The 15,334-nt window shown below is 38.8% G+C and overlaps 1 protein-coding gene across 1 annotated transcript in view; it reads right to left on the bottom strand.

Moving 5' to 3' along the window:
- Positions 1-678: 678 nt before the first annotated feature.
- The window catches only part of LOC134532380 (uncharacterized), a 40,894-nt gene continuing 26,238 nt past the window's right edge, over positions 679-15,334 (bottom strand). Inside the window, exons 4-6 of the mRNA XM_063368817.1 lie at positions 11,492-11,625; positions 6,877-7,026; positions 679-5,800 (exon numbers count right to left, since the gene is read on the bottom strand). Of these exons, the coding sequence (XP_063224887.1) occupies positions 5,646-5,800; positions 6,877-7,026; positions 11,492-11,625 (439 nt within the window). The 3' untranslated portion in view covers positions 679-5,645. The remainder of the gene's footprint in view (positions 5,801-6,876; positions 7,027-11,491; positions 11,626-15,334) is intronic.

Genomic DNA, 15,334 nt, shown 5'->3' with positions numbered 1-15,334 from the left:
AATTAAAATCACGTCTTTAAAGTTTTGCGATATGCCACTCAAAGTTCGCGTATGATCCACATCAACATTTCAAACCACGCGAAATAGAGCGTCAACTGCGCTGATTAATGCTTCAGTAGCGCTGTGATTGAAAGCTCGTAATCGTCTTATCGTTGGGGAAGTGTAACCTACTCTTGGGTCGCTGAGTGCCAGCCATCTCGCCAAAATACAACACGCGTTGTTTTGGGCCAAGGTTTCTGGGGGAAAAATTAAACACGTAAGTCTAAAAAATATAAAACATATTTTTTTTATATTTGCATTGGATTAATAGCTGCTCCAGTAAATGGTAATTTTCTTTGGGGGGGGGGGAGATGTATAGTTTGCATGCTTAATTATGCCAAATCTTACATTTAAAAAACACCAAATACATCCATGTCTTACCCTTTATCCGAACCCAGAACACCTCGCATTGATGTTGCTCTTCAATCAACAGCGTCTATAAAGTAGACTGGAAATAATACAAATAATGCAGTAAATGTGAGTACGAGTTAAAGTATACGCATACGTATGTACATGTATGAATGTATGTAGGTTCGGATGTGTTAACAATACTGTTGTTTTAGAACAGAATTAATTAAACAAAATTAAATTATTAAAAAAATATATAGGGAAGTTTCAAACAAATAAAAACACCACAAGTCATAAAGCCTCATTTATTATAAAAAATACAATATGATTTATTATTTCTAAATAAAACAAACTTACTCTTAGATAGTCAAGAATAGTAAAATATTTTGGCCACAATTCAATGCGTGCCCAAATAAAAAACATGAAATACTGGAAAACTTGATAAGCGTAAAGTTGATACTATTTAATTAAACAACCAGAGACTCTTGTATCTCCTTTAATGGCAGTCTCGTGAAAAGAATTATATAAGAAACCTTTAAAAACAACGCTTTGTCTGAATCCGCTAACACGAGAATAGAAAATTTATATTCTTCTTTGTATAGTTTATTTTTAACTCCAAAGCTATTGGTTTTTTTATGTAAACTTGCTAGTAAACAAGTCAAATAATTGTAAATAACAGATTGTAAGTGCTCTAAATTCCTATTGAAAATTTTATTTAGAGAAAAATATTGATGTTTTATCATAAAAAATGTAAAATAATTAATAAGATTTTAAGAGTTGTATTGATGTTTGTTTATAATGATTACCAGAACAAATACTGTATAGAGATAGATATTTAAACTAAAGTGTAAATTTATAAAATTAAATATTATTATGTGATTATGCCTGCAAAACTGTAATTCAATATATATATAGAGAGATTGTATGATTTTTACTCAGTTTTAAATTTTACTTTATTGTAAGCTTTTCAAAATTGACATTTTTAAAAGTTTTTTTTTTGAGAGTTTAAGAGAAAAATACTTTGGACCTATAAATTATTTTAAGTCTCCTCCTTATCGCAATATAGAAAAGTGTTTCTACTAAACAGCCAAACATCTTGATTTAGAGTAGACGTTCGAGACAAGTCTCCAACATGTTTTGCGCTATGTACGGACATATTCCGTTGGATCACCCAGATGCACGGATTTACATCCTACGTAGTCTTAATTACACTTTTATCTTACACAACAATCGGAATGAAGTCTGAAGAACGAATATAGCATTTAATTATGTCAAAACTGCATTAAAATGCCAGTTATTAAGTCAGCAAGATGACACAGGAAAATTATTTGAAAACTTTGACGACAGACCAAGATGCTTAAAGAACGTCACGAAGTGGTACATATGGGAGACAATACGTTCAGTACAGTATGCTGAAACACGAACCTACATCTTTCATTCTTGTTTGCAAGATGCTTAATTCAAAGCAGGATAGCTGTTACGTGCAAATGCACTTACGTAAAAAAGTGGAAAACGACGAATGAAAACAGACCATAATAATTTTGCGATATATTTTAATACAAGCCTGGATCCATATACTCGGGGAGAGGTAACACGTTACTTTTCTGCAGTTTGTGTCAGAAGCCATCACAAGGAATTAAAAAAAAAAATCACGATGTCAGCGACCTCTAGGCTAAACGTAGGTAACAGTCTTCAGCGCACGTCACCTGTTAGTTGGCCGCCGTCTAGTGAGACGTCTCGGGTAGTGTGAGATTCGGCTTTGTTTTTTTGGCAAAGGGTTACTCAGAGACCAAGGTTCTTCCTGAATAAATTGTGTGCCAATAGCGGAAGTAACTTGAACGTAAAATGTACGAATTATAGCCTTTCACGAAATAAATACTCGCATTTTCCCGGTTGTCATAAGCGTCTTGCACTGACCTTCTCGGGGTCGGCTCACGTGAGGAATAAATATTTACCACTAGTTCGGGGTTTCGTATGGCGTCTCCAAAAAAAATAATTGTTAAGTCAATTTTTTTTTTCGCAAAAATATTTTGAGGCTGTTTGTGAAAACACTAGCATAATGTATGCTTGTTGATTGGCTGAGTTTCCTTCAAATTACATGGGAAATGTCAACCCACGAATCACATAATTTCTTTGCGGAAGCAAACGCATCCCGGATGGCCCAGTCAAATAAGGGAATTGCTTCTCTTGCAAACGGTATCCAATTACAGAGAAGAAACCGCTGGCATGGTCATACCTTGTTGCAGTTAAAAGATGCGTCGATTTGATTCGCGGAAAATTCTTAGGCCTGGTAATGGTTCAATCACACGTAATGATGAAACGCACGTGAGTCTGAACGGAAGATTTAGGTAAAATATAATAATAAACTGTAACGCATATATCTACACAGTGGCGGCGAATGGACGTTTGCGAAGTGTGCTGACTCAAGGGAGTAAAATACTAAATTATTTTGCTTTTAATATTTCATGTTTTTGCACAATATATTTTCTTTATATAATCATACTTAGTTTTTTTATAACCTTTTTGGTTAAACAAGACCTTTATTTATTTTCTATGAACTTAAAGGCAAATTTTTGTTTCAGTATTAGTATGTACTGAAAGCATGAAATTAGGTGAATTACAGTTTTGGATTAATCGTTCGTGAAGAGTTTGGCCTGTTTGTCTACACTTACAATACCAAAATTTTAGTCTCCTCAGAGATAAAAATCCACGTAAACCTGACCATATAAGGCAATAATTTTGAGAACATTTCCTTCTTCAAATACTTGAGCAATGTGCTGAATGAGCAGTGCGATTGCAAGAGAGAGATGAATTCTAGAATAGAACACGCCAGGAGACAATATCAATAAACTCGTTATAAGATGGGATTTTAGTCTGCAAATTTTAGAATGTGAATGACTCGTTGCTACATGTTCTCCATTTTTTTACACTATGAACGCGAAGGCTGGAACCTCGGCCAAAATCGAGAGAAAATAAGGGCTGCTTTTGAAATTTATCTATATCGCTGTCTCTTACGCATACCTTCGGCGCTGAAAATTTCAAACGACGAAGTCTTTCATCGGATGAAGAAGCAAAAAGAACTAATGCTCACTATAAAGCTAAATATCCCGGGCACATCATGAGAGACAAGTGATACCAGCTATTACAATTAAGCATTGACAGGAAGATACAAGGGAAATGGTCTGTTGGGAGGAGTAGGAATTCGTGTTTGAAGGACCTTCGAATATGGTACAATTTCACGCCATAAAAAGATTTCCATGGTGCAACATTACGTTCAGAGCTGGCTATGTGGGCCGCCAACCATCGTTAGGAGAAGGTACCTAAAGAATAAGCTGTGGCCTTCGTATTGAAAATATTTATTTTTTGGAAATCATTCATATATTAATAAAAATCTAGGTTTTATCCAAACTAAAGATACCGGAGTTAATACAAGTTTTTTTAAGGAAAAAAATTTATTTTTATATTCTTCGAATTATATTCTAAACATAAATACATGTAAAAAGAATGCTACATTCGAACGGTTAACCCAGATACCACATGATTTCATGTTTTTAGTACATGCTTGGACTGACGACATTATTCGCCTTTAAGTTCATTGAAACCATTAAATAAGTACGTGTGTAGTAGAAAAAAACCCTATACAAACAATTAATAATGATATTGTTAAAAATCTATCTTAAATCATGTGAAGAAAAAAACATGAAATATTCTAAGCAAAAAAATTGAGGTTACAACCCCTGTAACAGCCAGTTGAACGCAGCTCTTGATCTGGTTTGCGCGCCATTCACTCGCGATTGCTCGGCGTGCTTCCAGCATTGCTGTCGCCACTGTCGGACGTGGTGATCCGAGGACGCACAGTAGGCTCCGCCAGCCACAAGAGCCTCCTTCTAATACAAGAAGTGGTAGATCGAGGTAGACGCCAGCAGTACTGTGCCCGTAGGCACACAGCTGAGTAAGCTAGGTGGTACCTGGTTGTGACGATGCTGGGATTGGTTGCCTTAACCTCTCGTCAAAGCTGGGTCTCTAACAGCTTTCCCGATTGTGATTGGATGGTGAGATATCATCTACATCCTATATTGTTCCGGATGATGCTGGGACCTGGAGACCTGGGAGGGGGCAGACAGCCCGTAAGGGCCAATAAAATGGGTTTGTGTTGACTGGAGGTTTGGTCAGCCGAAGGTTCAGCATTGTTTCCATTATGAACGCCCAGCAGGGCACTCTTGACTTCAAGGAAGGATGACCCCAGTGCCTGACTGGTTATGCCGGTACTCGATATCGTAAAAAGCTTTGGACTGTTAAACTGACTGTTTTTAACGGAGATTCTACCTGATGGCGGACATACTGCTATCCAGTTCTGTAATCACATTGGGCGAAGACAGCCTGATAACATGTCACAAGAGACATGGTTTATACTGGAAAGGCGCCTTGCGGTACTCTTAGGTTGTGGCTCTCCTCTGAGTCAACCCGAGATTAGCTGAATGGGTCGAGGAGGGTTTTGGGTTTTAACGATGCCTCTCGTTGTAGCCCTTGCTCAAACAAACTCCAGTCGCGATGAAAAGTCGTATTCATTTCCCATTGCGAGTTGGACAAACCAAACCACTTCTACCCCTCATGGGGTACAGTTACAGGTCCCGAAAGTGAATCAACTAGGCGTTCAATAAATTGCACATGGGTTACTGCGTGCAGAATCTGTCACTGGAAACTGAAACATCGGCGAATGACAAGAATCTAAACTATTACTCGTGAGTACTGCCTTCACAATTGAAATTAAAAAAAAATATTTTGACACAGAATCCTCGGTGGTGGTGATCGATTACAATCCGCACAAATGCGATGGGTATAGTGGGGTTCGATACCAACCCCAGCATTAGTCGAGAACCCAAGTGGTAAGGAGATCACAACTACAATCTTGGAGGTCCCATTGCCGTAAGCTTCCGCGCACGACCGTGCTATGTGAAGCATTGTACAAAAAAAAATCAGAAACTCTCTTCTGAAACCCTGAGCCGATAGAAAACGAGAAAGGAAAATGAAAAAAAAAAAAAAACACAAGCAGGTCGAGTCACGAGCAATATAGTTGAAGTTAAAATTGTCTTTTCACGAAGTCAGTGGTCGAATCACAGCACTGTCTTGGATGTCCGCACAGGAACGTTCAGTCTAGGGACGCAGGTCGACGGAACCCCCACTCGCGCACTGTCCTATCTGGGGGGCTCCCCTGGGAACTGCAGAGAGGGGAAAGGGGGGGGGGAGATGTCCCCACGTCACGCGTCGTGCAGCCACACGTCGATGGGCACCTTGAGGAAGGCGGTGTTCATGAAGTCCTTGAAGTGGCTGCTGATGCTGCGCGAAGCCGCGGGCTTCATCTCCTCGATGATCACATCGGAATTCTGGTTCAGGAAGTGGTTCATCGCCTGCCCTGCACGCACACGACAACACACACACACATCAATACATGGCACTGGATCGCTATGATTGTTGTGATGACAGAAACACATACAATGCTAAACAATGTTTTAACACACAATTGCTCTAAAATCTTTTAATGAAAATTACATGGCCATATTTATTACTATTTTAAGATTAAAACCTTTTATTGCCACCATTGTCTTTAAATTGACTGTACGTTAGAGAAGGAAAAGTACCCACATAATCCTTAATTTTTTTTTAATTTCTATTGTAGTTGGTACCTCTGCAAGTTTACGAGCAACACCTCACTGAATCTGTGGTTCAAGCCGAGGACAAGTTTGGCTGATTCGTTCCACTGCAAGACGCCAGACTGTCGAGACTGGTGCATCGTCGAGTACACGGCGAACGAATTCAGCGAATTCAAAGTTAATTAGTAGCTTGAAGTGCCAGGTAAGAAAAAAATGTTTTTAAAACTATCTTCTACAACTTACAATTTTACTTGTTAATGTGTTTCAAGCCTTCTGAAGCCAACATGCACTCTGTCAACACTCAAATATTTGGAAGGGTTTGTTGTGTGAAGGGGGGGGGGGGAGTTGTGGAGTTTATGATCAGAGGGTTTTGGATGGTGTGCGTGAAATATCTCCTAGTTAAATGGGAATTCATAAATTACAGAAAAATAATAGCCCCTAAGGCTGATGCCCTGAAAATAAATTTTTTATTTCTTAAATTATTTTTTTTGGTAACAGGGTTATAAGGGATATAGTTGAGAGACAGGGGAGGGGTCACCTCTCTGCTAATGACACTGAGAAACATAGTGGTAACTGGAAGAAAATGAAAGCTGGTAAATAACAATCAGGCGAAAAAGTACTTACAAAAATCTATAACAGGCACGAAAATATTTCAGGATTAATTGTGTGTTAAGACCCTTTAGCATCGTCTGTTTCTTTCAGGAAACTTGTAAACTGCCCGCCGCAGATGGCAACACCGTGTTTTCCGTCCACTGGCTTCCGTCGCTCCTACCGAATGCCGCTCGCCGAGGGATTGAGAGGGAGAGGGCGGGCGGGGGGGGGGGGGGGGGGCACTCACCCAGCACGTTGTTGTGGTTGAGGTGGTCGCGCACCCTGAAGCGGGAACGGCCCACGCTGAAGTCGCTCAGCAGCTTGTCCACCTTCATGTACTTCCTGCCGCCCGCCTCCACCTCCTTGCCGCGCAGCTTCACCACGGCGGCGACGTCGTCTGCGGAAACACAACCCCTCGTGCAGTGGGGTGGCCCAACGCACCAGCTCACCATTCAATCAACCACACGACGACTGTTTCCTTTTTTTCAACCTCCCATGAGCTATATAAAAAAATTGGTTGTCTGTAAAGTCGGTTTACGGACGATAGTTTAACGTGACAACGTCATAACAAAACATTGATGAAATGACTGCATACTTTTATGAATAAAATTGAATAATTTTTATTGAATTATCACTATTTTGTATGGATACAAAGAAGGAGTGAAATGAAATCTACATTTTTAATTGATAAATTTAATTTTATTTGCACTCATTAATTCAAATATGTTTATTACTTTAACGAACAGATTATTTTTACTATAACTTTTATGCATGTTTGCTATTTAACGTCTTCCAATCTGTGATATTCTGTTAAGGATAGGACGATTATAGGAAAAGGTAGGAAACGAATGGGAGTGTTTCAAGTTTAATGTGCCTCGAAAATGTCAAATCGATGGTTGTTCCAATCGAGTGGAAGAGAGATCAATGCGGCGCAAGCGTACAATGAGCGTAACGGGACACAGAGTAACGGGACAATGTGCGTTACGGGACACTTTTTCGTGCGTGCAGCCGGCGTTCATCGATTTATTAGACGTTGTCATGTCAAAAAAATTATACAACACTACAAATTTACTACCAAACGTTCAGCCGTGTCCTACTTATTTTTTTTCTACATAATCTTCAAAACGATCGTGACACAAGTTTCTCGATGCCTTCTTCGGAGAAGTTAGCCGCCAGTGAATAGAGATACAGGGCCAGCGCCTGGATCTCCCTCTCCCTCACGACGCCGCTGTGAGGCGGGTGGACTAATCGCACGGCGCACTGTCTCCCGGATCAAGACGTATCGCAAAATTTTGCGAGTAGTTGGGGCAGAATGCGCCGCATCATTATAATGTTATGTTAATTTGTATTTCTTTATAGCTCATCGGAGAATTAAAAAAAGCAATCCTCGTTTATACGTGTAACAATCTTAGGAAATACAAATTAAGTTAATTTACACAAAAAATTTATTCTCGCTTTGTAAGTTATAGGAGCTGAGTGGCAGCCGGGTGGGTGAAAAGAGCTCAGTCGCCCGCCACCAGGGCGCATGCGCCCCTGGTTATACCCAATCCAGACGCGGGTACAAACCTCGTGCCCAAGCACCCAAACAACGCCTGTAAAACACTTTTCTGCCTAGCCAAACTCTTCTCTTAACGTGCACTCTTTAATACATGCCATGTTGCACGCGCGCATGACTGAGCCCGGGATCTTCCCTGTGTCTGTGCAGGTTTTACCTGGGCCCACCTTAACTAGTTATAGTCTAGAGTTAAGATAGAGGAGTTAGTCATGGCATCAATCGCTGCCATGGCTGGCCATACCTCAATTAAAGCACACGATGCATGCTACCCTTCCAGCATGGTTGAAAATCCCCATGAAAAGACGCATAGGCTTCGGCCTGAGACACACTTAGAGTATTTCCTAACTCGGACCCCTCCCAACCCAGTACACTTAGAATAAAAGTAAGGTTAGGGGAAAACATCTTGCGTGTGTGACCCCCTCTCTAAAACCAGATTTATTGTCAATAATAATACTACTCACTGACCAGCCCAAAATGAAACAAGTATTCCACTGAATATGCAAACTGGGAGTAAAATCGTAATCAGTGGAACTTATTTTCATAAGTGAAAATCTTTAGCTAGTAAATTAAGATTTTGAAAAAGCACTGAAGGGTCATCAGATAGCCTGAAAAAATAGTTTTCAAGTCATATTTATATTCTTCCCTGGTGGATATTCCGTAACTCTCAGACCCCATCAGAACCAGGCTATCCAAAAAAAATAATATATATTCTTATAGTTTGCTTGGGCACTCCTCTCCCACAATCCTGGCTCCGCCCATGCTACAACGAGAGTGGTCGGACAGGGAAGGCACAGAGAACTCCATACTCAGCCATTTCTTCCTGACTTGACTCAAGGAGGAGACAAGGCACGCTACCCTGGGGATTAAACCTGGGACCGCTACAAGATTTATTATGGGTGAAAACCTGATGATGTTATCACGCCAATCTGATAGACCGTAGCCAGTATTTTGAGAAAAGGGGGGGGGGGGTTGAGTGTCTAGTTTAAACATTATATAATTTTTTATGGGAGAGTTAGCTTTAAAATGGAAAATTAAAAGAATATTTACTTTCGCACTTAAATCTCAGGGAATAGTATATTTTTAGAACTCCATCCCATATAAATTAAAGTAATGAATTTGCTGAAGAAAAGAAAACATAACTTTTCAAAATTAGGATTTACATAATTTTTATAACATATTATTCTTCATCCAAATGATTCATGATTTCTTTCAAACAAGACATAAATACACGTTCGTATGAAAGACATGCTTACAGTAACATACGAGCGAACCGATATTAAGTGTAAGCTACTTGAAAAAAAAAAAAAAACAATGAATTCCTGCTGCTTCTGTGCATGAAGCATGTCGGGCTGTAGTGGGGAGGAAACACATCATTGTAACCGACAGAAGTCATCTATTGATACGGTGCTTGTATGTTGTATACTGCACATATTTTGGCCTATATGCATAAGATAAGCAGAACGTTTTTAAATGTGCAGAAAGTATTCCATAAAACGTAGTTTTAACGTTTACGTTTACCAACCTCTTTTCACAGTCACGATTTTGAAAGTGAGGAGCTTCTTAATACCAGGGAGAGGGCTAGGCTCCCATTACCCCCCCCCCCGTCCCCATGGGATCTAAGCCCATGGTGCGCGCCATTTACTCCGTGCTGCAAACTAAGAGTGAAACGCTCTATACGTGGAATAATGCCATCCACTAACACATGACACATCCCTGACTCCAAGGCAGACGAGATGTCCATCTAGAGAGCGGAATGCACACGGGACTGGAGTACGGGCCTGCAGAAGCATCATAAACACCGTGAGTCAGAGAGCGACTCTTTCCCCGGTTAAGGGTTTGTTTATAATCCCGTCCAGCGGACAAACAGACAGCTGATGACGCGATGCCCAGATGCGCTCGTTTGTCTGGTCTGGCTTGTTTCTGCACGAAATATATTACCATAGTACACTTTGAAAACCACGAATACCTTGCCCTTTCTTCACCCTGACAATAATAACTTGGTAACTGCTACCAAAAGTATTTACGCTGGTTTAAACATGAAATATAAAGAATGGATGATCAAAATCCTAATTAGTCAATACTTGAACAATATTAACAGATAATCAGTTTTACAGTTTTTTTTATTTATTTGCTATATTGTAATCTTTTGTTTTTTTTGGGAAAATCACAACTACTAACACTTGTTTAAAGTCAGTTTTTAAAATTTTCGCTTTCTGGACGACATAGGTTTGGTTGGCAAATTAATTTTGTGAAGATTTTATAAAAAACACTTGATAGTATGATGCATTTAATCACTCATGAAAATCATGACTCCCAGTGATTTTTGAAGGGGGGAAAATATTATTTAACACTGAAATAAAAAAGATAAACAACTTCACGGCTGGCACAAAAAAAAAATTTGTCAGCTTGGAACCGCTATAAAATACTCTTTGCTGGCAGCCAAATAATTATGAAGCCTAAAAAAAAACTACCTATAGGTGAAAAAAATATTTTCTCTCACTAACTACCCACATAGTGGACGTTATAATTTTTTTTGCTGTTGGCATCACCAAATATTTGATAGATCTCTGTTGACAAGAATATTTTGTAGCGAACACAGATCTTATTTTTTTTAAGTTATGTTTGTACATAGGAACTGCTTCAAAAATGAACTATGTCTTGAAAACATGCTTATCACGCAGAGTGGTGCGAGAAGTGTCTGTTTCAGAGGTGGACCAGTTCCAACTCGGTCTACAGTATTGTAAACAACATTGAATCAACTGAATTTTAAACAAAGAATGCACTGAAAACTAAGCGTAAATCGCATCTTCGTAAAAAAACAACGCTTTGTTTCGAATACAATGTTATGTGTTCCATTGTAAACAGATGCAAGAAACAGGAAGAAGAGAATTTTGCTGACAAATTTATTAATGTTTTGTCTAGTTAAAAATAAATTAAAAATACTATATTTGTGTGTTTTTTCTTTTATGTTAATTTATTAGAACCCTTAGGATAGTGTTACACCCACCGGAAACGCAATACAGAGAGTGGGAACTCGATGATTAGGCAGATGCCAGTACAGAAATATCGTCCAGAAATCTATTTTAAAACACATCTTGCGTATATTTATCACGCTCGGCATTATTTCAAAAAATTCTACGTTTTAAAATTCGAGTCCGAGTTTCGTATTGCAAGTGTATTTGCAACCACGGGAACACGCGAATTTTGCTCCTTAACCGAGGTCAGATGTACTGAAAGAAATGTCGCGAGTACTGAAATAAATGTTGATTAATTTGAGCGCGTAAGCTGAGGAGCGGCCGGTACTCACGGAACACGGCCCAGAAGTCCCCCTGGCTGCGCACCGGGAACAGCAACACGTTCCCGGTCACCTCGTAGTTCCCTGCGGACTCGAGGCGCGGGATCTGCAGTCCCATGTCGATCCAGTAGTTCTGCACGTCCGCTCTGCGAACAACAACAATCATTGCAATGACCAGAGACCGGCAACATTGTTGTTCGGTCAAAGTCAAGAATAAAAAATTAGTTGTCTGTAAAGTCGGTTTACGGACGATAGTTTAACGTGACAACGTCATAACAAAACATCGATGAAATGATTGCATACTTTTATGAATAAAATTGAATCATTTTTATTGAATTATCACTATATTTGTATGGATACAAAGAAAGAGTGAAATGAAATTTACAATTTAATTGATAAATTTACTTTTATTTGCACTCATTAATTCAAATATGTTTATTACTTTAACGAAGAGATTATTTTAACTATAACTTGTATACATGTTTGCTATTTAACTTCTTCCAATCTGTGTTTTTTTGTTAAGGATAGGACGATGATAGGAAAAGTAGGAAACGAATGGGAGTGTTTCAAGTTTAATGTGCCTCGAAAAAGTCAAATCGATGATTGTTCCAATCGAGTGGAAGAGAGATAGATGCGGCGCAAGCGTACAATGAGCGTAACGGGACACATCGTAACGGGACAATGTGCGTAATGGGACACTTTTTCGTGCGTGCAGCCGGCGTTCATCGATTTATTAGACGTTTCACGTCAAAAAAAAAAAAGATTCACACAGTCGAACATCTCTGGTAATTCGATCACACACCGTAAACATTCATTTCTTGTAAATTACAGACATTCGTAATTTTGTACATGCATCAATACTGCGTTCGGATTCTTACCCTGGCATTTAAGCTTTAAGTGTTTTCCCAGTACGTCCAACAGTTAAAGTTATTTGTAAACCATTAGCTGAATAGCTTTACAGTATCAACTGCGCACATTAAAAAATACAATAAACCGAGTAAAGTAAAATAATTTAATATTCAATTATCTTTGCCGTAGTTAAAAAAATGTTTGAATGATTCAACAACTAAAAATAAAATGACGTGCCAATTTTTTTTGTAAGGAACATTCATTATTATTTCAAAAGAACGTATTTCATCTATGCAAAAATAACCATAGCCATGAGTTGTACAAAGTACATTATCTTTATTGCTGTGTTACAAACTATTTATTGCCAACTGGTTTACAAAGGAATCTTTTGTGAAAGTTAAAAAACATTTCTGACGGAGTCATATGTGACCCGAAGAGAAGGTAAAATGATGCTGCAGCCAGTGAAATCATGTTATTCTCTTGTAAATATTACATATTTTGGCTTCTGGGTTCGAGCCACGTCCTTGAAAATTATAATGTGCCCAACATTTCAGCATACTGTGTTGCAGACATCTTCAAAGACTGGTGTCTAATGCGCTGCATTGATCCAGGGCCCATTTATGCCATGATTAGAGGAGGATAAGCCCAATCACAGCTTGGCTATGAATATCCCTCAATAAATACTTTCCCAGAACACCAGGCCTTTAGTTGTTGATTGCCGTTGAAGATAGCTGATGTAAGGTGTTCCAAAACACCAGTCACAACATGATTTATACGGACGTGTTCTAAACCAAAAGTCAAGAAGAAGTTGCACTCTGGCCACGAAAGTATACGATCAGAAATTGTCAATTTTACACAGAAAGTATTTGTGGTATAATTTAAACTTTTCCACCTACGTCAATATATTTTAACACTTTCAGCGATCGTACTCTTTTAAAACAGTATTTAAATAAATAATATCATCAAGAGTGTAGATGATAGTTTTCAATAGAGTGCTTTTGATTAAGTACTTAATATGATTAAGTATATACGAGTGTTTTGGCTTTAATATACAGTAATAAACCATTTTATTTCATTTACTAAGTCATACTTAAATCGAAACTGGGCTAAAACTTACGAGAAAAATTATTTATGTAATTTGGTATCTTTTTCAATTGTGTTATGTAAATATACAAATAGAATATGTAGAGCCAGTTAATTTGAACTACAATATTTAGTAAATTAAATTTGTACATCTTCCAAAATTTTCAAGTTTCTGTCTTAAACCTCTTTATCCACGATGTGTGATATAAAGTTATACTCTTTTTATCACTATGTAATAAATAAAAATCACTACTATTAATTGAGTTATTTTATGTAGTATCGCTCCCACTACTTGTGGATTGTTTGTATAAAGTCTTAACCTTTCCACCATAATACCTACACACTATTTAATAATAAAATGATTAAAAGAGTACTATCATAACGACAGGTTCATAACTGCTGTATAAATAGTAAAAAAATTTAAATCTCAATGAGATGACTTCAAGGGGCATACAATGTTTGTGCTATATACACATTGGGAATTTATTTTGTTTAGAAATAATTTTGTTTATTATTACGTACAGATCCAAATGTTTAATTTAACACATTATCTTGGTAATTTAAGGCATAAATTCGTGTAACTTATCTTAACCAAGAACTACACTATTTATTTTTTTAATTTTACCCAACCTATTTTATATTGCGTTCATGAACTAAAAAAATAACTTGCTCCTTATATTTTTATTTTTTTATGTCTTGAAAACCAATTTTGGATTTTAATTGTTTTTATATATTGTGCCGTTCGCATAAATAACATAACAGTTTTAAGACCGAAGTTGGGCGGTTTATGTTTTAAATATTAAGGGGCCTTGCTATTCAGGGGTGTATCTGTGTAAGTTATGAATGCTGATATGCGTGATGCTCGCTGGTGTTTATAGAGCTGTATCCTCTCTAAACGCAAGGCTCTGAACTGGCGCGCAGTTTTTTGTTTTTTCATCGTGCGAGAGGCAACTTTGAAATCTGAGCGGTAATCGTAACAGTAGATGGAGGAGAAATGAAGATAAAGATTTATTCAAGGCCCTTGAGGTCTTTCAAGAATCTGTACCAAACATTCATGTCTAAAAAATAACTCTGAAAACACGCGTTATATCCCATCCGCCCTCAACGCATTCTTAATTGCTTTTCGTGAACAGACACCACTCGTATATTTTGAGTGGTTATCAAATCGCGTGGTTTATTTTGAAGCTCTGCACACTGTTTGTGTGTCCGGGTAGGCGTACCCCTTAAAATGTTTCAACATTACATGAACTGGGACCTTCAATATTCACAATGTATCCGAGCCGCATGCGCACTACCTCGTCACACATTTCCCAGTCTTGCCAGTGATTAGTCTCTGAAACATTAAAGGTGACATCTCATTGCCACGTAACTACTGTACACCGCAGCCAAGGTGACGTGACACGTGCGATGAATCTACCAAGGCTACTTTACACGAGGTCTGTTTCATTTAATAAGCTACGTTTCATCATTAATAAAACAAACTCGTTAAGTTGTAAGCAATTTTTGTAAAGCTGCACCAGTTTCTTTTAACCCCTCCACATTGAAGATTTCCGCCTGGGAACTAAACTAGCCTGGAAGCACGGCTACTCGCAGTGCAGACGAGCGAAGCGGGAAGCCCGCACACAGGGGCAGTTATCGTAGCACCCCAGGCCCCGTGACGATCAAGCTGAAGGCATCTTCGCGAGGCACACGCTTGGCAGTTGTGGCTAGGCAACCCCAGGTGACAAGGAGAGCCAGGTCAGACGCGTGAGGACGCGCGCCGGGATTAGATTCACCTGCTCCTGTGTAATGCCCCTGTGTGTGGACTTCCCGCGTCACTCTTCTGCACTGCCAGTAGCCGCGCTTCCTGGCGCGTGACTCGCCTGCTAGCTTCTGCGGTCCGAGTGTCTGGCTGCTGTTGCTGCTGTTTGCGGCTTGCTGGAC

Source organism: Bacillus rossius, chromosome 5 (genome assembly GCF_032445375.1).
Source record: "Bacillus rossius redtenbacheri isolate Brsri chromosome 5, Brsri_v3, whole genome shotgun sequence".
In the NCBI taxonomy this organism is placed as follows: Eukaryota; Metazoa; Arthropoda; class Insecta; order Phasmatodea; family Bacillidae; genus Bacillus; species Bacillus rossius.
This window is presented reverse-complemented; position numbering and strand designations above follow the sequence as displayed.